Source organism: Zootoca vivipara, chromosome 2 (assembly GCF_965207765.1).
Source record: "Zootoca vivipara chromosome 2, rZooViv2.hap1.1, whole genome shotgun sequence".
Lineage (NCBI taxonomy): Eukaryota > Metazoa > Chordata > Lepidosauria > Squamata > Lacertidae > Zootoca > Zootoca vivipara.
The window spans coordinates 106,552,300-106,576,528 of NC_142584.1; the positions used below are offsets into that span (position 1 = coordinate 106,552,300).

A 24,229-nucleotide genomic window follows, 5' to 3' on the forward strand; every position below is an offset into this window, starting at 1 on the left:
CTTTTTTATTGCATACCTCATGGGAAGCCATTAATAAACCCAATAAATAATGTAGCAGTCACTATTAACTTAATGAAAGAATGTAAGCTTTCAAATAATGTCAGTTCCTTTGTTAGTGGCCAAAAATCTATATAACAAGACAGTTAATGGAGTATTTAAAATCTGGCTGCAATTCCAAACACATAGACAGCCAGCTCTAACTGCATTCTTATGAATTAAGTCCCAATATATTAGATGGGTGCTTCAGGACATAGTAAGATTATTAACCTCACTTCTTAATAAGCATTTTTGAATCAGTTGATTTCAGTGGGCCTAGACATGACACTTAGGATGTCCTGCCTACCCCCACTAAAAATATTATTGTTGCCTTAGATGCAAATGGTTTTATTCTATAAAAACATAAGCAGCCCACATGCCCAGATAGAAAACCAAATGAGACTGATATACAGTTGAAAGAGCAGTAAGTTATTCAGACCATTGAGGGAAGGGTAGTGGGTGTTTTTCCTTCCAAGTCCATTTCCCTTTTTCATCTCTGATGCGGAAACAAACAGTATTACAGTAAATGAAACTAGTAAATTGCATGTTGCACTGCATTATTCTTGCATTGCAGGGAGTTGGACTAGATGACCCTTACAGCCCCTTCCAACTCTACGATTCTCAAGTCTTTGTAGAAGGTGGGAATTCCGTCTGCGCTTTTCCCAAACAGCACTAGGAGGCGCTCAAAGGCTCCATCAAATGGTTGAATGGAGCAGTTTAGTTCCGTCCGCTTCCTCCCCCGACTGAAATGGTACGGCCCGAGCACCCTTGCAGAATGGCAGTGCGAGGTCTTGATTTCTCTCCCCCCGCGCCACCCTTAATGGCACCGTCCGCAAATCCCAAATCGCGTTCCGTTTTCGTGGAAGGCGACGTTCCATCGCCTCCGTCCACCTCCCTTTTTATGAGTCCCGAATGGTTTGGCCAACCAGTCAGCTTCCCCCCCCCCTCTCCGCACAACTTCAGCGTTTCCGTTCCCTACGTCACGGCCCCGCATTCTTTCACTCGGGAGGCCCCGCCCCCTTTTCCTTTCGGCCCCGCCTCTTGCGCGGTGCTCATTGGGCCCTCATCTCTCCGCTGAGGAGCGCTCTCCCCTTGGCCACGCCCACTCCGGTGCCGCGAGTCGGGGCTGGTGGTGGAGGAGCAGGAGGAGGAGGAGGAGGGGACGGCAGCCGGGATAGGACATGCACCGCAAGAGGCCGTTCAGCGCTAAGCAGAAGAAGAAGCAGCTGCAGGACAAACGGGAGAGAAAGCGGCAGGGTGAGCGCGGGAGGGGGCGGGGCCGTGCGGGAGGGGGCGGGGCCCCGGCCCTACCTTGAAACAACTGGAAGGATGTAACATTCCCCCACCCTCTTTGGGCTGCATGTGGGGAGGATCCCCCCTCTCTTCAACATCTGTATCCTCACCTTTCTCTTACCCCCCAAACACCTCTCCCCTTTTCATGATGCGAAGGGACCGATCATTAGCAACATCTGGTTCTTATGATCGCCCACACAAACATCTGGGTAGCATAAGGCCACACCTCCTCTTCCTCCTTGAAACATTTTAGAGGGGGCGTTGGAGGGAAGAGAAAGCGTGACCTCTACCTCTCCTCCATTAAAACAAATCGGGGGGGGGGCGTTTGGATATTTATTGGCTTCTGCATGAACCGCTTACAGAGAAAGCAAATCTTCTTTCCTGAAAACGTTTAGCACCTATCTCTTCCTCTCCCTTTCCCTCCTCTCTCTCTCTCTCTCTCTCTGCAAAGCGGGGGTGGGCAGGCATAAGTGAGCCAGGCCTTTCACCTCACGACTTAGCACCCCGCTGCTCCCCTCCTGGAAACAATTTGGAAGATGAGTCTAGAGATGTTCACTTTCTCTCTCTGGCTTCTGACATGTGGGGTGCATGCTGCTAATTCATGCTAATTGACAAGACTTATCTCTTCCCCACCCCCCCTTTGCATGTACGCACACGTACATGGAATTGTCAACTCTTTTGTGGAGCAGTCGTCCAGTCTTCTCCCTAAAATGAAATAAAACTAGGCCCTTTTGGTAGAGGGAGCACTAGCCTCTTACTTCTGAACCACCTTTTAAACTGTGTTCAAAATAAAATTTTAGGTTCCCCCCTCCCATTTTTTGGATAATGGCCTCTTGATGTACACTTGAAGGATGATTCTCTCTTTGGAAGGCATTGGGGGTGCTTGCTAGATTTCTGTGTACACCCAACATCTGCAATGCAGTGGGCATTATATTGTTTTCTCTTTTTCTCCCACCTAAAACTACTTAATGGAATAAACTGCCCTTCTCCAGTGCATCGGGAATGCTGTGTCCTCACCTCCCCATAGCGGGGAGACAGAAACACTTTTCAAATACAGAACACAACTCTTTCCTTCAGTTATTTTGGCTTTGGGCTGTAACCATTGAATCTGTTCTACTATTCATATTCAATTTTGTCCCTTTCCAGATATACACAGCCAGATCTTACACATGGTTTCTCTCAGTAGGACTTACTTCCAAGTAACTGTGTATAAAAGTACAATTTATGGGAGGAGGGGAACCAATGTGGTATTAGCAGTTGGAGCGTTGAACTAGGAGAGCTGGGTTCAAATCTCCACTCTGACAACAAATAACACTGGGTGAACTTGGGTCTCTCAGCCTGATCTACCTCACAGGGTTATTGTTAGGACAAGAGGGGAGAGACTTGCAAATAACATACTGAAAGCATGGAATACAAATTTACAGGTAACTCCCCATTTATGGGCACGCACATTGCTGCGAACATGGAAGTGGCATGAAGAGGCGCAAAAACAGCTCTAAAAGTGAGCAGGGAAACTGCGAAAATGGTGTGGTTTGTTAAGAAACATGTTAGAGGGGATGGAATTAAGTAAGACGAAACCTTAAAATGCAATTGTATGTAATTTGGGTTATAAATATCAGTGTTGGGTGAGCAGGAAATCACTAGCTTTGTTCAATTGTTCAGTAACAAATGTAATTTTCTATATGGATTTTTTATTTATTAAAAAAAGAACGCATTAGTAAAAGGTTGCATTAAAGTAGGAATGTGGAAGCTGTGGTCATCAAGATGTTAATGCTGGCTGGGACTGACAAGAGTTCGGAGTCAGATCATAGGCCCTCCTAGGTCAATATTGTCTACTAGTATCATGAAGCCCGTTAAATTAACGGGTGCTAGAATTAATTAGCGGGGTCCCCCCCCATGACTCACCAATCGCCGCCACCTCAGCCCCTCACTCAGTCCCTTCCCCGCCCCCCCCCGCCCCAGCCAGCTGCCTCCTCAGCTTCCTCTCTCCCTCCCCATTTCCCACCCTCTTTTTTCTACTCCTCTTTTCTCTCTCTCTCTCTCTCTCTCTCCCTCTCCCCTCGCTGGTCCCAGTTGCAGCAGCCCTTCCAACCCCCCAAAACATATCCACACACACTTCCAGGGACTAATTCCCCCTTCCCCCGCAGGTGCGCCCGCCCACTCGCTCTCCTGCTCTCGCCCCTCAGTAACGGCTAAACGATCCTTCAGCCCAGCAGCCGCATCACTCGCGGCTCGCGCTCGCGCTCTCTATCCACACCCACCTACCCTCCCTTTCCCTTTCGCCGGCACACGCCTGCCTCCTCTCCTTCCCCTCTAACAGAGAAGAAACCAGGAGGAAAGAGAGAGATCCTTCCATAGCGCAGCAGAGGCAAGGGGAAGCCACACACTTTTTTTTTTGTATGGTTGTGTATATGAAAGCATGTAATCTCTCTCACGGTCCTGGTTTATCCCATCCGAAGTCTCTGCGCTCCAAGTCCCAACGGCTGCCCGTGGGGCACATGCGCAGTAGCGCTATCCCACGGACACAGAGACTGGACGCAGAGACACTTGCACTTTATTATATAGGATATCGGGGTGCCCAAACTTTTTTCAAAGAGGGCCAGATTTTACGATTTTAAACCCACAATTGCTGAGCTTTTTTTTTTTTTAGGGTTAAAGTTCTTGAGCTTTTTCTTGGGTTTTACCCCAGGAAATAAACTTCCACAGGGGGGGCGGATTTAATTGACTGGAGGAACTGAACATGGAACTTTCTGCATGCAAAACAGATCCCCTGCAGCTAAGCCATGTCTCTTCTCCTGGAGTCCCAACAACATCTGGAGGGCCACAAGGTTCCACCTTGGCCTTAACTTGCCCTGAAATCAATAGGGCTGTATCTGTGTTTAGCATTACATTGTAATGTTTGCATCAGGCCTGCATATCTTGCAACCCACCAAGCTGAAGGCAGCCTGCCTGGTGGTTAGCAGCCCTTTTCACTTCTGCAGGCCCAGGCAGGGTCTGCAGTATCAAGAGGTTCGTCGAGCGCCTGTCAGATGTGATGTGAACTCCATTCAGCATGGTGGACCACAAATTGCTCAGGCCTGCGCCATGTCCCATTCCACTTCCTTTATGCATAGCTTGCTTTATAGCTAATAATAATAATAATTTATTATTTATACCCCGCCCATCTGGCTGGGTTTCCCCAGCCACTCTGGGTGGCTTCCAACAGAAAAATGAAATAAAATAATCTATTAAACATTAAAAGCCTCCCTAAACAGGGCTGCCTTCAGATGTCTTCTAAAAATCTGGTAGCTGTTTTTCTCTTTGACATCTGATGGGAGGGCGTTCCACAGGGCGGGCGCCGCTACCGAGAAGGCCCTCTGCCTGGTTCCCTGCAACTTGGCTTCTTGCAATGAGGGAACCGCCAGAAGGCCCTCGGCGCTGGACCTCAGTTATTATAATCAGCTATTATTGTTATTGTTGTCTTTTGTTATAACTATTATTTTTGTTGTTGCTTATGCCCCAGCCACTCTGGACGGCTTCCAACAGATATTAAAGCAAAATAAGACGTCAGACATTGACTTGGGTGCATTAAGGGGGGGGGAGCCCATCCTACTGTCCCTGGATCAGATCCTTGTATTAACAATTTCGGCAGTCGGAAAGCTACGGGGCTTTTGAGACCGTGATAGGTGCATGTGGTATAAATGGAAGCTTTGCTCAGAAACAAGGGGTAGTAGTACCGACCGGTGTGCCATTATAGCTGGATCTACGCTAAGCCGTTCATTCCAGTGCAATACGGTCGTTTTCAATGCGGTCTTATTTAAAAATAGCCAGCGTGGTCCAGGCTATTTAGCTGTACTCCTGCGCCCTGCAAGGTTTTTGTTGACTGTAGCATCTTTGTCGGGCAGAGCTAACAGAGGGAGGTGACGTATCCTCTTGTGTTGCTGCGTTATGGTGTGTGTGTGGGGGGGGATTCATATGAAGGAGGGGAGGGGAGGAAACCCCACCTCTTGTGACAGAGAGAGAGATGCACTGTGCTCAAACTGCTACTGTGCCAACTCAACTAGAAACAATTGGAAAGAAAAGTGCTGAGCTTCAGTGACAGGCAGTGGGATGAAAACGCTTTATGGGGGTTATGAATTATGTGCTAATGGGACTGAAATAACTCTGTAGGGCATTAAATGGGCAGCTGGCGCTTTTTTTTTTGCACTGGTTTCTCAGATAAGAGAGCACCGGTTGACACAGAACAGGAAGGTGGGCATGAGTGTGCCACTTCACTTCTGGGCCAGAACTATGGAAGAAACTGCTTCTGGGATTGTATTGCTGCACTGGGTGAAGAGGGCCCTTCCTAGATAGAATACTGTTGCACAGTGTATAGTTAAACTACGGAACTCCCTGCCACAGGAGGCAGTGATGGCCACCAATTTGGATGGCTTTAAAAGAGGATTGGATAGCCATTTCTGATAATTATTATTTTATATTAATACACGTTTGTACTGAACTGCATTAGTTGTTGAATTGCTTTACACAACATTCCTTTTGTGTGTGCTTTTATTTGAATACGCTGACGGGAATGTTGCTTGCTAATATTTTCAATAGCTTTGCGGATTTGTTGTTGGTGTCGAATCAAAAACTAAATACTTTAGAGGCGACTGTGGGATATTGCTGTCGCACGGCAGATTCGACCTTTTCAAACCTGACTAGATTAGAGGAGTATGACCGTTTCACCAGCCACCCTGCCTGCATGCATCAAGATGTCAAAGCTCAGCTTAAATGGTGGATCGGGCAAAGTTTTGGGGAAGTAAATATATAACTGCAAAGCGCTTGAAATCGTAGATGGAAAGCTGTGGAGCTGTTAGTGAAATCCGTATGTCCCACTCCCTGACTTCTGGCCAAAACGTTTAGGCTCCACACACATAATTGGGACATTATGGTAGTACCTTTGCTCACATGAACATACAGTATAAGCAAATTTGGAGTCCTGCGGTGGTTCTTCAGGTGAGATAGATTTACTTCTTTGTTCTTTGTTTGCAGTTTTTAAGGCAGGGCCGCATCACAGTCTTTCTCCTTTCTCCTATTCAGTGCATGCAGGGGAGGTAGCCTGAGTTCTCCTCCCAGCAGCCTCCAAGTAGTGTGGCCAGTGGTCAGAGATGATGGGAGTTGTAGTCCTGCAACATCTGGAGGAACACAGGTTCCCCAGCCCTGATGCGGTGGATAGAGGGACTCAGGCTTCAAACTTTTAATGCACATGGATTTGTTTCTGTAATGTTGGTAACGGCAATTAAAGCCACTGGGACCAGGATACCGGTATCTGAAGGGTGACCTTCTTCGCGATGAGTTTCTTGCTTCACTAAACCACCAAAAGAACGTAGGGAACTTCCTTATACCACGTCAGACCATCGTTTCATGTAGCTTACTATTGTCTACACCAGTGCTTCCCAAATTTGGGTCTCTATAATAATAATAATATAATAATATATTATTTATACCCCGCCCATCTGGCCGGGTTCCCCCAGCCACTCTGGGTGGCTTCCAACAAAACATTAAAATACAGAAATCAAACATTAAAAGCTTCCCTAAACAGGGCTGCCTTGAGATGCCTTCTAAAGGTCTGGTAATTGTTGTTCTCTTTGACCTCTGGTGGGAGGGCATTCCACAGGGTGGGTGCCACTACCGAGAAGGCCCTCTGCCTGGTTCCCTGTAACTTGGCTTCTCGTAGCGAGGGAACTGCCACAAGACCCTCGGCGCTGGACCTCAGTGTCCGGGCAGAACAATGGGGGTGGAGACGCTCCTTCAGGTATACTGGACCGAGGCTGTTTTGGGACTACAGTTCCCATCACCCCTGACCGCTGGCCTTGCTAACTAGCTAGGAATGATGGGAGTTGTAGTCTGAAAACAGTTGGAGCTCCAAGTTTGGGAAACACTGGTTTACACTGACCGGCAGTGTCTTTCCAGCTTGTTGGACTGAGATGTCTACCTTCCACACTGGGATATGCTGCGGATTGAACTGTGGGGACCGTTTGCATGCCAATCATGTGCTCTTCTGCTGAGCCTCAGATCTTGCCTGACATCTGCCTACTGCTGGCTGGTGTAGGGGCTCTGGATTGCCGGGTTATCAATCAGCCTATCCTTGGAAGCAAACAGGAAAAACAGGAACGTGTTGCAAGGATCAAAGACCTTCATCCTGAGGGCCAGTTTAAAACCTTAAGACTGAGAACAGGAAATTTGGGGAGAGGCAAACTCACAGGTGTGGCTGCTGCAAGAGAAGGCAGTGGCACTGTTGCATTGGCACGACCGTTAACAGCCAGTAAGCCCAGTTGGGCACTGGGAAAGTTGTACTTCAGAATCTAGTCCGATGGGTGGTCCGCGGTCCGCCCACCCATCCCATGCAAGCGTATGTGCAAAGCAAAATATGTCTTTGTATGTAAATGATCGGTGCTGAGGAGAGAGCTCTGTGTCAGTAGAGTTCTCCGCTCCATGAATTAGGGGCTGGGTCTCCTGTTTCATGATTTGGAAAAATGGCTGGCTCTTTATCCTCCCCACCCACCAACACCACAGCCCGGCTTTGCAGATGTGAGCTGGGAGCAGTCGATAACAAGACTACAGGCCCCACCCTGGGGTGAGTCATCTGTTTCCTGTCTTTTGAGCCCCTTCTCGGCCTCAAAAGCCCCTCAGAAACAACCAGCAAGACTGTTGCAGCTCTTTCAGGCAAATCCCCTTTCTACTCCTCCTGCCAAGGTCAGGCGGCTGAGTTGTTGCAGAGTCGACAACAGACGCCCAGGCGGCCTGTCCTTTCTCCTTCCTTCGGCCTCCACCTTTGGCCGTAGAACTGGATTGCTCCCTCGCCCTCATAGGAACAAGCCCTGGAATCCCTTTAGTTCTACCTCCCTCTGTTAAGTCTGCAAACGCCCGTCCCTGCTTTTAGTTACGGTGCACACCCTGGCCAAAAATGTGGGTAGAGTCTAAGGTGCTGTTGTGTTCTTGTCTACTTTAAACCCCTACACAGAAATCTGGCTGGGAGGCGTTTGCCTTCTGTATTGCAACGCGACCCTCAAATCCCACTCCCTCCGCCTCTTATAATTTCGACGGGTATCTAGTGGTTTTGAACTTTCGTGTCTCTTGTCCCATCCAGCGTGGCCAGTGGTCATGGATGATGGGAGTTGTAGTCCCAGCAACATCTGGGAACCCGTTGCTTCCCACCCCTGGTGTGGTTTTCAACCAGCGTGGATAAAGAAATCAATGATTTTTTAAAAAATTTTTTTAAAAAAAATCAGATTTATTTTATTTTATCTAAATCGCATTTTTAAAATCTAAATTGGATTTTAAAATAAAATGCTTTTGGAGGAAAAATCTTCCTAAAGATAGTTTTCTATTTAAGTTACATTATAGTCCCAAGGCTATTCATCAGGAAATAAGGATTTGTTTAAAGCTTTTCATGTGTGCTAAAACTCAAACTTTTTTTAAAAAAAATTTAGACTAACCACAGCAGTTAACAAACATGGATACATATGCTATAATGTTATTGTTTTAGTTAATAACAATTTAAACAATTTATTTAAGGAAATGGTTGTTTTCCCCTTACAATAAAGTACAGCAGAAAAGTTGTCCAAATATAAACAATTAACTTATTAAACCTCACAATAATTTCATAATTATCTATGTATTTCTAATAATATAAACAAATCAGTCATTTTTTATATAACTGTAAAAACTACTCTGAAAATTTATTATTCCAAAAATGAAACCTGGTTGTAAATATTAAGATGGTACCAGCAAGAATGAGCCTTTGGGGGGGGGATTTAAATCAAGTCTTACTGACTGGTGCAGGGGTCAGCAAACCTTTTCAGCAGGGGGCCGGTACACTTTCCCTCAGACCTTGTGGGGGGCCGGACTATATGGGGGGGGGGAGAGAGAATGAACGAATTCCTATGCCACACAAATAACCCAGAGATGCATTTTAAATAAAAGGACACATTCTACTCATGTAAAAACATGCTGATTCCCGGACCGTCCATGGGCTGGATTTAGAAGGCGAGTGGACCGCATCCGGCCCCCGGGCCTTAGTTTGGGGACCTGGACTAGTGATTTAAATCATGATATGCCGTATTTTTCCATGTATAAGACTAGGTTGTTGTTTTTTTAAAAAAAAATGATGTCGGAAATTAGGGGGCGTCTTATACATGGGGCCATCAACCCCCCCCCAATTTTCTTAAATCTGAGTCCCCCAAAATAGGGGGGATCTTATACATGGGGGCGTCTTATAGACGGAAAAATACTGTAATTCCCCCTGTGCCTCCCAGAAATTGTGAGGGGGCCGGGAGAACCCCCAGAACAGCAATGGAAGGGGAGATGGTTCCATCATCAGGCGAACAGAAGCTTTTGTACAGGCAGAGTGGTCTACTTAGTGCCACAGTGGAACCTCGGTTTATGAACACCTCGGTTTACGAATTTTCGGTTTACGAACGCCGCAGACCCATCTGGAACGGATTGATTCACTTTCCATTACTTTCAATGGGAAAGTTCGCTTCAGTTTATGAACGCTTCAGTTTATGAACAGACTTCCGGAACCAATTGTGTTCATAAACCGAGGTACCACTGTACTTTGAATTCCTTCCCTGGAGTTTCAGAGTTAGGACTCGGCCTCTCTGCTCACTTCCCCTTTGCTTGTCCCTCCAGGCTTTCAAGATGGCGTGAGGTCCAGCTCCAACAGCCGGAGTGGCAGCCACGACAGGCACGAGGACCATACGGACACGTCGGACAGCGAGTCGTTCTCTCTGCAGGTGCGCAAGCTGAACTTGCAGCCCCAAGTCCGCAAGCCGGGAGAACATGGCTACGATCCCAACAGGTAATGTGGGGGATTTTGCTGCGCTTGATTTGAAGAGGCATCCGGGGAGGGGCTGAAGCTGCCCAACAACTTTTAATAATAATAATAATAATAAATTTTTATTTATACCCCACCCTCCCCAGTGAGAGTCGGGCTCAGGGCGGCTGACATCAACAAAATCACAATAAAACTTAAAAGAAAGAAAAACAATTGATTAAAATGCAGGTTAAAATACAATTTAGATTTTAAAATTGTTTTAAAATGCAGCCTCATTTTAAAATGGCCCAAATCAAAACCCAAAACCCAGGCAGAACAGCTCCATCTTGCAGGCCCTGCGGAAAGATGTCAAATCCCGCAGGGCCCTGGTCTCCTGTGAGAGAGTGTTCCACCAAGTCGGGGTCAATACTGACAAGGCCCTGGCCCTAGCTGAGGCCAATCTATCCACCTTATGGCTCGGGATCTCCAAAATATTGTTATTTGTGGACCTTAAGGTCCTCCGCGGGGCATGCCAGGAGAGGCGGTCCCGTAGGTACGAGGGTCCCAAGCCGCATAGGGCTTTAAAGGTAAAAAACAAGCACCTTAAATCTGATCCTGATTTAAGATACATTCTTCATCAGGGACATATTCTCGCATGAGCTCCCCAGACCCCATTCCATTGCTTGAGCCCAATTCACTGTGCTTGTTCCCAGCTTTCAGGGACCTACATGGGTTGAGACCCAGTTAGCTGAAACCTGCTTCCATCCCACCCTGCTAATGCCCTGTGTTCCTCTTCAGAGGCCTCTCTTTGGGTGCCCTTCCTGCTGGAGAAAGCTCCTGCTTCAGGGATTGAGAACTTGTGGCCCTCCAGATGTTGCTTAACTCAGCTGATGTGGCTCCTGGTCTGAGAAGAGGGCAACATCTTGGGCAGCTGCTAGGAGCCGATTGCTACTAAAACCACTCCCTTGGACCCTGCTCTTCCTACTCTCCAATGAATGCCAAGCAACCGCCTTTGTATTTACCACAATGCCCCCCCCAATAGCAGCACTATTGCTGCAAGGCATTCTGGGCAATTACAATGGAGTCCACCTGATGCTCATTGGAGGAGCCCCTTTCTCCTGGTAAGCCCTCCCGCCCACATGTGTGCCCGGCGTAACCATAACATGCATGTTTAATTATGCTAATGAGACTGAACAGCCATAATATAGATCTGACTTCCCAGCTACTTGCAGTGGTGGAAAGGCCTGTGGGCCTCTGGGTGGCATTGGACTACAAATCCCCTCACCCTTGACCATTGGCCATGTTGCTAGGACTGAAGGGAGCCGGAGTCCCACAATATCTGCATGGCCATAAATTACCCATCCCTGAATTAGAGTGACTCAGGGCCAGAAAACCTATTAACCTGCGGATGTGGTTGGACTTCCATTCCCATCAATCCCATCCAGGGGTGATGGGATTTGTAGTCCACTGATATTTGGAGCGCCATAAGCTCCCCATGCCTCCTCTAACCCATTTATTTCCTTAATTGGCAAATTCTTTTTTTTCCCATGGACGTTGGTTAATGGCCTGGGCCTACTCAATGTAAAGTGCAACTTTTGTGGTCAGAATGTGTTGGTTGTTCTTAGCTTAGGTGTGGTAATTTTGCTGCATGTGAGACAGTGAGTCCTCCATTCTTATCCTTCCTTTGAATTCCCCTCAGCTGAGCAGGCCGCCCTGATGTGCTCCATTTTGAAATAGAACCAGGGACTTCCTTTCAAAATTGCGATTCTGCTGCTCTGACATCTTCAGGGCAGAAATCCCTTTCGCTCACACGTGCACACGAACATTTACAAGTACTTAAGAAGTCAGCACCGTGCTTTTGACACCTGTACTCTTCTCAGTAAGAGACTTGCACGTGAGGAGGATGTAGGAAAAGTTTCTCCCGACTTGTGAACGTTAGCAGAATAGGCCATGCTCCACCATTTCCTGTTGTGCCTCTGAGTGCAACATAGAGTAAATGACAAGCTCTCCTTTAGAAGGCAGAACAGGGGAGAGCTGTCAGTCTCACCACATAACCCTCCTCCTGTGGGGTGAATGTATGTTAAAGCATGCATGCGAAAGTAAGTCACAACGTTCATGTGCGCATGCAACACTATTCTCATGAACACTAGCCTTCCTCCTGGAGCAGAGAGTTCTGTCTACAGTTTCCCACCACCAGACTTGGATTTTCTCTCTCTTTTTTGTATTTATTCCATGGAAATGAAACCCAGGCACTCAGAGGAGTCTTGTTGAAAGAATGTGTGTCTTCCGTGGCGAAAGTCTCGGGTTTAACCCCTGACATTGCCCCACTTGTGATTTCCAGCATCTGGCATTCAGAGGGAGAACGTAGCCATCGTGGTCCTTGATCACAGCCACCCATGTTCCTTGCTAGAGAACTTGACAGGCTGCTCCAGTCAGAGGAGACCTCATGGATCAGTGATCCAACTTGATGTGAGGCAGGCTCTTGTATAGTTTTCTGCAGCACTTTTATTGCACTCTTATTTCATAACCCCTATCTCTTTTCCACCTGGCCCTATGAGGTAGGCTGAGAGAGAACTCTTAAGGCATGTGGTGTAATTTCATCCCTGAAGATAAACATCCCTGCAAAAGCTTGGCCAGTACAAGGACGGAGTGAGACTTTAGAAGCCCGCGAAATCCCTTCTCAACTAACTGGGGGAAAGGGACAAATATGAATGAATGGAACAGGCCGCCAGTAGCAAGGGCATCCATGTTGCCACTATTGTTTGTTATTGTTTTGTTTCATTTAAGGTAAGAGGCGGATCCAGCCAGCAGGCCAGATCCTTATCTCCCCTACCAGTTGTGACTGGTGGGAAAGGCTGTCCCAGTCAATCATCTGATGCAATGGTGACATGGCATTTGTAAGCCCTGACCATAGCTGCCAAGTACCCTGTTTTCCCCGGGAAACCCCCCTTTTTACTTACCTTTTCCTGGTGGTCCCCCGTATCACTTCGTCTCCCGTTTTCTCCGTTATTTTCTCCTGCCGGTGGCCTTTTTTTTTCCTTTCTGATTTGCCCTTCTATGGGCACCAAAAATGGCCGTCGCTGACTTCAAAAGTCGCATCTACGCATGTCCGGAAGTGCATGGAGGCAACTTCCGGTGTCAGCGGCGGCCATTTTTGGTGCCCATAGATGGGCAGAGCGACACCGAAAATTGTGTCGACGCACTTCCTGGCATGCGTAGAAACGACTTTTGAAGCCAGCGGCAGCCATTTTTGTGCCCATAGAAGGGCAAAACGACACCGGAAGTTACGTTGACGCAACTTCCAGTGTCACACGGCTGCCGGTCCCGGATTCTGCAGTCCGGGACTTGGAAGGTAAGGCCCTGACAGCTGAATGTTGGGAACTTTGAAATAATAATAATAATAATAATAATAATAATAATAATAATAATAATTGTTATTTATTATTTATACCCTGCCCATCTGGCTGGGTTTCCCCAGCCACTCTGGGCGGCTTCCAACAGAAAAATAAAATACAGTAATCTATTAAACATTAAAAGCCTTCCTAAACAGGGCTGCCTTCAGATGTCTTCTAAAAGTCTGGTAGCTGTTTTTCTCTTTGACATCAGATGGGAGGGCGTTCCACAGGGCGGGTGCCACTACCGAGAAGGCCCTCTGCCTGGTTCCCTGCAACTTGGCTTCTCGCAACGAGGGAACCGCCAGAAGGCCCTCGGTGCTGGACCTCAGTGCTGCACAGGGCTCTTCATAAGACCCTCGCAAACAGCCTTGCTCGACGCTGCCTGTCTGCTATAGTTGGGGCTTCAAAGCATCACACAGGGGCTTTCAAAGAGCTCTGCACTGTGCTCTGAAGTCTTCAAGTTTTGAGACTTCAGAAACACTGTGTGTGTGTTGCTTCAGAAGGCCCCTTTTGTCTCATCCCGGTTGCCTTCTTAACTGCCCACACTTGATACCAGGTGATTGGCAAGTGGGGTGTGGTTTGGCAAAGTGGCCTGGCAGGCCAAATGGACTGGGGAGGCCCTGCCTCTGATTTCAGGAATTTGTGTTACCACCCTTTGTAATAAATTTGCCCCAGGGTAGTTTACAATATCATTTAAATAAAAAACATTAATGCAATAGACATGAAAGCTGTTAAACATAGTGGGAAAATAATAACGTACTTGGCACAATACACAAATTAAAGAGTTATTGAAACAGCAATAACTTTCCTTCCCCATGTCTCAACAAATGAAACTGATCTGTAAAAATGTTACGAGAGACAAGAAAATCCTTAATAAAAAAAAAAAAAACAGCAAAATGAAAAGGTTCCAGGTTTGTTTGTTTTTAATATGTAGCATCCTCCGGTGCTGTTTTAAACTACAAAGTATTAAAATACCTGTCTTAACCAAAGGGACAATAACATTTGATGCCAGGCAATCCCCATAGTGCGAGTCTGTGTCACAGACTGAGACAGAGGCTATAGATATATATACTGGCCTTTGTGGAAGTAGACAAGAAGATGCTTGCTGGATCAGGCCAATGGCTGCTTCTAGTCCAGCATCCCGTGAGGCCAACCAAATGCCTATGGGGTGCCCACAAGCAGAATCTGAGCACTAGAGGCTCGCCACATTTGTGCAGTTTCCAGAAAACTGGGATTCAGAAACATGACCACCTCTGGTTTGTAGCCATTAATCACTTTATCTTCCATGAATCGGTCTAATCTTTTAAAGCTGTCCGAGTTGCTGGCCGTCATTACTGCTGGCCTTTCCTGAAACAGGGAGAGAATGTCGGGGTCACATCCTTTGCTGCAGCTTTTTTTGATGTAAATATTTTTAATTAAGTTTTACATAACAAATTTTCATTTAAACATATCAATCGCCTTTACATTTAGGATTTTCAGAATCCATTGACTTCGCCCTTCTCTGGTTTCCATTGTCCATCCCTTTTTATTCCACTTATCCTAACCCCCCCCCCCAAATTTGTTATATCTATTTTTAACTTTTCCATTCTATTTTGTCTTTTACAAGTCTTTTAATCCTGCGAAAGTTTTTAGCTGTTTACAATGTTCTTTTAGGTAACCTATAAATTTTCCCATTCTCTCCTAAACTTCTGGTCATCCTGGTCTCTGATTCTCCCGGTCAGTTTCGCCATTTTGGCATAGTCCGTCATCTTCATCAGCCATTCTTCTCCAGTTAGAACTTCATCTTCTTTCCATTTCTGGGCCAGTAGTATTTTTACGGCTGTCGTCGCATACATAAATAGTCTTTTCTGCTCTTTTTGAATTTCTGTACCTATAATGCCTAACAAAAAAGGCTCTGATTTTTCCACAAATGTTATTTGAAACATTTTTTCCCAACTCATTATATATCATTTCCCAGAATGCTTTTGTTACTTTGCACATCCACCACATGTAGTAGAACGTGCCTTCTTTTTCTTTGCATTTCCAACATACTTTGCTGCAGCTTTTTCACGTGGCAGGTAACCTGGGCCTCCTTTCAGATGTAATGTATTGTGTTGTGTTGTGTTGTAGTGGCTGCTTAAATCACTGTAATCCTGAAACTGAGCAAGACATGCCCGGTTCTGGGCCTCGGGTGGGAAGCTGGGCAACGAATTTCAGCCAACGATGGCCCCTCCCTTGTAGCCCCTGCCTGATCTTCCGCTGCTTTCCCCCTGCCTGACAGATACCGGCTGCACTTTGACCGGGAGAGTAAAGAGGAGGTGGAGCGGAGGAAAAAGATTGCCCGAGAGAAGATCTTGGAGCCGGCTCCAGAAGCTGAGACGGAGGTGGACATAGAAGACGTTTATAAGACTGGTTCAGGTGAGCAAAGGGGATCTGGCTAAGGCATTTGTGGGGAGTCTCGGCTGATAGGGGAAAATGCTGAAGAAGAGTTCCTCCCTCTGCCTGTAAAGCACTACCCCTCCTGGCCTCTGGAGGCAGCAGACAGTTTTGCCCTATGGAAGTACCATATGCAGGTGGTCTAAAAATGGCCCCAATAGGAAAAAATGGGGATTGAGTATGAAAGTTCCCTGTTATTACTAAGCAGTAGGTGGATAAACAGTTGCCATATTTCAAAAAGTGAAAATCCGGAGCTTTTTTTTTGGCCAAAGTTGTTCAGCTTTATTTGCAAAATCCCCCAAAATTAAGTTATTGAGCTTTTTTTAAAATGGAATTAGAAAAAAAAAATCAACACTACTGATATGGGCTGCAATACATCCTGGATTTTCCCGGGCATTTAAACCAATTTCTGAAAATTCCGCCCGGACGCTATTGTTGGTGGATGAATCCCGGATATGTCCAGGAAATTCCGGACTTTTGGCAGCCCTGGTTTGATATATATATAACATTAATTACAGGTAGGTAGCCGTGTTGGTCTGACGCAGTCAAAATAAAAAATAAATAAATCCTTCCAGTAGCACCTTAGAGACCAACTAAGTTTATCATAGGTATGAAGTTTCGTGTGCATGCACACTTCTTCAGATACCAGATACTTCGTATCTAAAGAAGTGTGCATGCACACGAAAGCTCATACCTATGACAAACTTAGTTGGTCTCTAAGGTGCTACTGGAAGGATTTTTTATATAACATTAATGTGACTGCATGCAAGTTTAAAACCCCTTAAAGGCCTGCCATGTTGCCCACATTCCATCAGTTCAGTAAGCCTCTGCTCAATTCAGTTTTTATGCTCCCTTTCTTATCATAATGTCAGCCTTGTCCTGGCTTTCAGAAAGGCTTTATATTTCTCGGATTCTCCAAATGGTAGCCAGAGAGAGAAGTGGCATCGTTGAAAAGCACTGATGGGAGTTGGAGTGATCAGGGAAGTTTATTAATGCAAGATGTAGCTTTTCCCCTTAGAACTTCTCTCCTGCTTCTTGCAAGACCTTGGCTATATCTTCCAACTGATCCTTAACCTTTCTCAGCACTGGATTTTCCAAAACGTCCGCCCTGGAATTATCAGATGACCAAGGACCAGCTCCTAGCCCGAGAGGAGAAGTGTTTTCGGGAATATCTCGAGAATATCTACAGTACATTCCCACCAAGCCAGCTGAGCTACTTTGAGCACAATTTGGAGGTGAGCCTTTAAAAGCCTGAAGAGGAAACTCAGGCTGAATGGTTCAGCTGCATGGGAGCTGAGTGGGGTGATCTTTTCCACCAGTCCGTTCATTTCATGCAGCCAGAGTCAAGTGTCAAAAACGGATTTGTAACTGGTTATCTTGCGTAATTAACTTTGCTTTTATGGTTCAGGGTTTCAGCTATTTTGGGGCAAGAGCTGGGGCGACAAAGAGTTGTGTTTCTTTAGCCACATTCACTCCATGCCTTTAAAGCACAACGATACCACTTTAAGTTGTCATGGCTTCTCCCTAAGGAATTCTGGGGGCTGCCGTTTGTTAAGGGTACTGAGAGTTGTTGAGATACCCCAATATATTCCCCTTGTTGGGAGATTCATTCCAGGACTGCAAGAAGATCAAACCTATCCATTCTGAAGGAAATCAGCCCTGAGTGCTCACTGGAAGGACAGATCGTGAAGCTGAGGCTCCAATACTTTGGCCACCTCATGAGAAGAGAAGACCCCCTGGAAAAGACCCTGATGTTGGGAAAGATTGAGGGCACTAGGAGAAGGGGACGACAGAGGACGAGATGGTTGGACAGTGTTCTCGAAGCTACGAACATGAGTTTGACCAAACTGCGGGAGGCAGTGGAAGACAGGAGTGCCTGGCGTGCTCTGGTCCATGGGGTCACGAAGAGTCGGACACGACTAAACAACTAAACCACAACAATGGCTGTATATGTTTTTGTTCCCACAGAGTGGAAGTGACGTAGACAGGATGTTTGTCTTCCTGTCTTCCTAAGTGGGACTGTTGTTCCTTTGTTCTTTCTCTTTGCTGTGTGATGCTAGAGAGAGAGGGAGCCATGATGAAGAGCTCCGTGTGTTTATATGTAAATAAAGTAGTTTAGCCAAATGCTGTGCTACTGAGTCTGTTACGCAACTGCGCAAACCTCTGCGTATCTGTGAAGGGTGCTGGTGTTCGCCTGGCACCAGTCGCTGTGATGTTCGGGCTGGAGAATGCTGTCTCTGCCAGGGTCCTACTCGGGATAAGTAGGCCTTATCCTGACACCCCTCACAGAGCTACAATTCCCAGAGTTCCCTTCGAAGAGGGAACCACTCTGGGAATTGCAACTCTTATGTGAGGGGAATAGTGGGGTCTCCTACCAACTCCCAGCAACCTTAGCAAACTGCAGCTCCCATAATTCTTTGGCAGAAGTCAAGATTGTAGTGCTGTAAATGTATGGTGTCAATGTGGCCTTTGTCTCTGCAGCCCTCGGTGTAACTTGAGACCTGATCCAGCCTAATCCAATTTGGTGTGCTGTCTCCTACACACTATTGAAAAGCTGTGACTAAATGCAGGTTGTAGCTAGACCATCAAGCTAGTTCCTTTCTCTCTCTCTCTCTCCCCATCCCTTTTTTGCTTAATGTTCAGTTCAACAAACAGAGTCCTGGAGAATGTGAAAGTTTGCTCAATATTTTATGACATTTACGTTGGCCCTTATAAAGGTATCGCCCAACTACAGATTTTGGATTCCCCCCGCCTTATGAACCAGTACTGTTTCCTTTGCCTCCAGTCCTTTAACAAACTATTAACGCCTAATTCTGTTTCCATGGATATTCGCTTCACATATTATGCAGTTTCTAAACAGGAAATGCTATTGTGCAGAAAATAGCATGAGAATCATGTGGCAATTGCACATGTGCATATTTCACTGGGTGTGCAAGCAATGAAAAGGACACAGTTGGCAGCAACTCCCTAGGATTCGTCCACCCAGTGAGACACATGTGCGCGATTTTCACACATGACAATCTAACATGTGGCTTTCATGCTTTTTCCTACGTGCTTTCATTTTTCATTTTCAATTTTTTTTTCTTCTTCTTGGGTTTTTGGTGCAGTGTAAACACAATGACATTTGCGGATTCTGCTCCAAAATGCCAATTAAGCCCTTGGGGAGTTGTGATTGCTGGGACTCCAGTTTGATTTCGAGCACTGTGACAGTACCTAGGGTCAAAGGGGTCCTTTTAATCCCCTTAGGCCTAATGTGATCTTACACAGGCCTTTTCTAATCTCCTGATTTCTCTTGTAGACATGGAGGCAGCTGTGGCGTGTACTGGAGATGTCCGACATTGTGTTACTCATTACAGACATCCGGCACCCAGTAAGGACACTTTGCGGTTCTGTGGCTTGTTCTCCATAGACCTTGTTTGCGCAGACCTTTGACTTGGTTTCTCAGATTTTAATGTGATTTAACTAGCTAAGTGGGAGGAGAATTTCTAGGGCTGACTCTATGGAGTGCAGCCTCCCCCCCAAAAAAAATTTTTTACTACATGCCCCAAGGGTAGTCCTGGGGTAGCAGTTTAATGTGAATTCCTAGCTGAACGTCTCCACCCCCATCATTCAGCCCAGACACTGAGGTCCAGCACCAAGGGCCTTCTGGCGGTTCCCTCCCTGCAAGAAAATAAAAAAGAAGAAGCGAGGCTACAGGGAACGAGGCAGAGGGCCTTCTTGGTAGTGGCACCTGCCCTGTGGAACGCACTCCCGTCAGATGTCAAGGAAATAAAAAACTATCTGACTTTTAGAAGTCATCTGAAGGCAGCCCTGATTAGGGAAGTTTTTAATGTTTAATGTTTTATTGTGTTTTTAATATTCTGTTGGGAACCACCCAGAGTGTCTGGGGAAACCCAGCCAGATGGGTGAGGTATAAACAATTTATTATTATTATTATTATTATTATTATTATTATTATTATTATTAGCTGCTTAAGAAGAAAATGGGAAGATCCTTCAGGAGCCACATACTTGTTAGGGTTAAAAGCAAAATCAGCAGAAACTGGTTGAGGAACTTACACATAGAGACCAAGGCTTAAACAAATGCTTGGTTTAATGGAGAAAGGAAAAATTACAAAAAATTAAATTAGGCTTACACAAAATACCCACACAACCAAACCACCCACCAAGAGCACACTGGGAAAACGCCCAGCACAGAGGCAACACACAACACCCCTGATATACCCTGCATCATCAGCTTCACAGCAACACCTGTAGAGCTGCTCCACAGCTGCAGAGCCCCAGTCATTAAATCTTTCCTGACTCTTAAAGGTACAGTGAAACAATAATGACACTTTTACACAATCATTCAACATATCCCCTGCAGTTCATTATTGTGAAACAGAGACAAACTTTGTACATGTCTTTCATGCGCAACTTTTGGAAGTGCTTTAGTAAAGATGTCTGCAACTTGTTTGTCACCTGGAACATATTCAAAAACAATTGTTTTGTCAGCAATCAAATTCTTTACAAATTGTAAACGTAATCTCAACACTCTAGTGCGCTGTGTGTTGGTTTCTGAGCACAGGATAGCAAGTCCACTCTGGGAATAGAGATAAACTTTTACTGGGAGTGATGCTGGCATCTTTAAGTCTTCAAATATTTGTAAATACCACTCTATATCACGGATGGCCTGAGTACAGGCATATAACTCACTTTCAGTTGAAGAAAGACAATTAATCCTTTGATTCTGTGCTTTCCATTCAAAAGGACACCCATTATAAAAATAAACCATACCAGATGTACCTTTGTAATTATTTTGCTCTACAGCATGAGATGCATCACAATATATTTCAAAACCTTTGTCAATAGATGGTGTAAATTCCAACCTATAATGTTTTGTGTGTTTGAGGTACATCACCACTCTCTTAAGAGCTTTGAAGCATTGGGTAGTGGGTTTTTCTACAAATTTTGCCAGAAAATGAAAAGCATAAGTTACATCTGGCCTTGAAACTCTTTGAATAAAATTGAGCTTGCCTATGGCAGAGCGATACAAAGTTTTGTCAGAGAACGTGTTATTGCCATCTGTAAAAGTGAAACCACATACCATAGGCGTTTCTTTCCCATTTGCATTCTTTAAACATAACATTTCAACAAGATCATCTATTTTTGCATTTTGATGAATCAGATAAGAACCATTTTTGCCTTCTTCAATTTGCATGGATATATAGTTTTTAGCTTTGCCTAATTCTACCACATCAAATTTTTCTTGTAACAGTGACACTATCTGTGTATATTCATGTTTAGTTTTTGTAGAAATTAATATATCATCTACAAACACACATAATTTGGTCACAGAATTTCCATTTTCTTTTGTAAATACACAGTTATCTGCCTTGCCTTGTGTAAAGCCAAAATTCAGCAATTCCTTCACTAAAGTCTGATGCCAGTTTTTACCACTCTGATGCAAACCATAAAGAGATTTATTTAGTTTGCACACTACTCCTTTAGTGGCGATTACGCCATCAGGGACACGCATAAAAATTTGTTCTTCTAAATCTGCAAACAAATAGGCAGTTTTTATATCTACATGATAGACAGAATGTCCACGCTGGGATGCATCTTTTAACAAAAGCTTAACAGATTCATATTTTACGCTCGGTGAGTAACACAAATCATAGTCTTCACCTGGGATTTGCTGGAAACCTCTGGCTACTAACCTAGCCTTGTACCTTACAACTTCGTTTTTATCATTCATTTTCACTTTATAAACCCATTTTGAATCAATAACTCTCATGTCTGGGGTTTGTGGTACAAGAGACCAAGTGTTATGCTCTTTTAAAGAAGCTATTTCAGCATCCATAGCTTTGTACCAATTTACAGCTTCATGCAAAGGTAATTTTTGAACATCATTGTAGCATTTTGGCTCAAAAACTACTTTATTGGCATACACAGTGTATAACTGCTCTTTTGAAAACCGTCTTGGTTCCTGTCTCTTTCTGTCTGAACATCTTAGTCCTGACGAAGAGCTAGGCCCTTCAGAATCAGTAGAACTATTTGGACTTCTAGCTTCAGACTGTAAATTGCTATCATCAGACTGATGAGACTCTTGTGGGCTTTTCTTACTTTCAGAAAACTCAGAAGAACTTAACCTTTCTTTAGGTGTCTGTGTCTTTAAATTTTCAAACAAATCACCAGACACAACAGGCTTTTCGTCTTCAGATTCACTAGTATCCCCTGCTCCAGCTTCTCCCTCTTCTACTTCTACTTCCTCCTCATCAGCATTATCTAAACCATCACTATCTTGAAAAATAGCAACTCTATTCCAATTTACAGTTTCAATCATGCTTCTGGTAATATGAAATTTGCCAGTTGCTGGTACATAAACTCTGTACGCCCCCTGCTGGTAGCCCATAAACTTTCCTTGAACACTACGCTCATCCAACTTGTGTCTAGCAGGGTAGTGAATAATAACGTCTGAACCCCAAATTCGCAGGTATTTCAAATTAGGGCGTTTTTTAAACAACATTTCATAGGGTGTAACATTTAAACTAGAATGATAGGATCTGTTTTTAACAAAAAGATAGGCATGAAGAGATTCCGCCCAATATTCTTTCCCCAAATTAGCATCATGCAAGTAAGTTTTAACACCTGCCTGCAAATCACGTTGCACTACTTCTACAATCCCATTCTGCCAAGGACTTCTAGGGCAGGACAACTCGTGAACAGTCCCCTGCGCTTCCAGGAAATGTGAAAATTCCTCAGAAACAAATTCTCCCCCCCTGTCAGAAAACAAATGCTTTATAGGTTTGTTAAAGTGGGTTTTTACCCAGTTGCAAAAAATCTTGTATTTCTCAAGTGCTTGTGACTTTTCAGCAATGGTGTAAACAAAACAATATCTGCTGTACTGATCAATAAGAGTAAGCCAATATTTTGAATTTCCTAAGGAAGGAGGGAGTGGCCCTACTAAATCACAATGCACACGTTCAAATGGCTCTGTTACTTTCCTGCCTGAGCATTTACCCTTTCTTGCAACTTTTATCTTATTCTTACAACAAGATACACATTGCATATAGTATTTACATGGCTTCAAGTTTAGTCCATCAACAATCTTCTCTGTCTTTATCACATCTGTGAAATTTAAATGTCCCAAAAGTCTATGCGCCTCATGAATACATCCGGAGTGAGGCTTTACATTTCTCAGCCCCTGACTTTTTCTCAACCCTTGACTTGGCTGGGTTACTCTACAGTTCACAGGTGGCTGTGAATGCTTTTTAAAATATAGTCTATATAAACCTTCAGACTCTCTGGCATACAATACACGCTTTCCCCCTTTGTAGAACTCACATAGTGATTTTGTGAAGCACACAGTTACTCCTTGGCGTGCAAAGCAACTTACTGATAATAAATTGTCCACTGATGGGCAGTAAGTGCAATTTGCTATTGTGATGTTCAAGGAGTCAAGTTTCACAGTACCTCTGCCAAGCGACTGTAGAACGTCGGAGTTGGCCAGATGAATGGTGCCAATTTCCTCTTCGAAAGAAATAAACAGACTTCGGTCGTTACAAAGATGAATTGACGCCCCGGAATCTACTACAAACGATTTCCACGTGTCATCTTTAATTACTTTACGACCTAATTCACGAGCATGGAACGCTCGCGGCTCACGTCCATCTTTACAATGTGCTGCCGACTGCTGGGTTGCTGTCTGTGATTTACGAACTGGAACGGACTCTGAAGCATTTTGCTTTTTAAATTTGCAGTCCCTCGCAAGGTGCCCCTGCTTTTTACAAAACCAGCAATGCTTGGAAGTTTTGAAAGCAGATGAATCACCACAGACTTGCATACGGCGTTCCTCATTATTTTTAGAAATAGGAGTGCTAATCCCACAAGCCTCCCTTCTGTCCAGCTCGCCCATCAATCTTGCTGTTACCCCTTCCACAGTTAATTTTGCTGGAGGTACAGCAGATATCTGACTAGCTATGGCAGACGCTGACTCCTTTCTAACGTGCACTGCCGCAAGACTGTCCCACATTTCTTTGGCAGTCTTCTTATTTCTTATATACACAACTTGCTGATCACTAACAGACAAGTTAATTAATGCCCTTGCTTTAGCATCACCTTTCGACCAGGCATCGGTCACAGGAGCAGGAGGGTCCTCGGTCACGTACTTCCACACATCACGGGAAGTTAGAAGTGCTTCCAATCGAAAGGACCATAGACTGTAGTTCTCGGCCGTTAGTTGCGGGAATGTTAAAGCCTTCTCAGCCTCAGCAACACGGTCTGCCATGCTGGAACTTTTCAACCACCAGCCCACAAAACCGTTGCAGCAAAAA

The 24,229-nt window shown here is 45.1% G+C and overlaps 1 protein-coding gene across 1 annotated transcript in view; it reads left to right on the forward strand.

The window, feature by feature from the left end:
- Window positions 1-460: 460 nt before the first annotated feature.
- The window catches only part of GNL1 (G protein nucleolar 1), a 33,127-nt gene continuing 9,358 nt past the window's right edge, over window positions 461-24,229 (forward strand). The window contains exons 1-5 of the mRNA XM_060271217.2: window positions 461-1,293; window positions 9,982-10,150; window positions 15,761-15,897; window positions 16,999-17,150; window positions 19,214-19,285. Coding sequence (XP_060127200.2) covers window positions 1,218-1,293; window positions 9,982-10,150; window positions 15,761-15,897; window positions 16,999-17,150; window positions 19,214-19,285 — 606 coding nt within the window. The 5' untranslated portion in view covers window positions 461-1,217. The remainder of the gene's footprint in view (window positions 1,294-9,981; window positions 10,151-15,760; window positions 15,898-16,998; window positions 17,151-19,213; window positions 19,286-24,229) is intronic.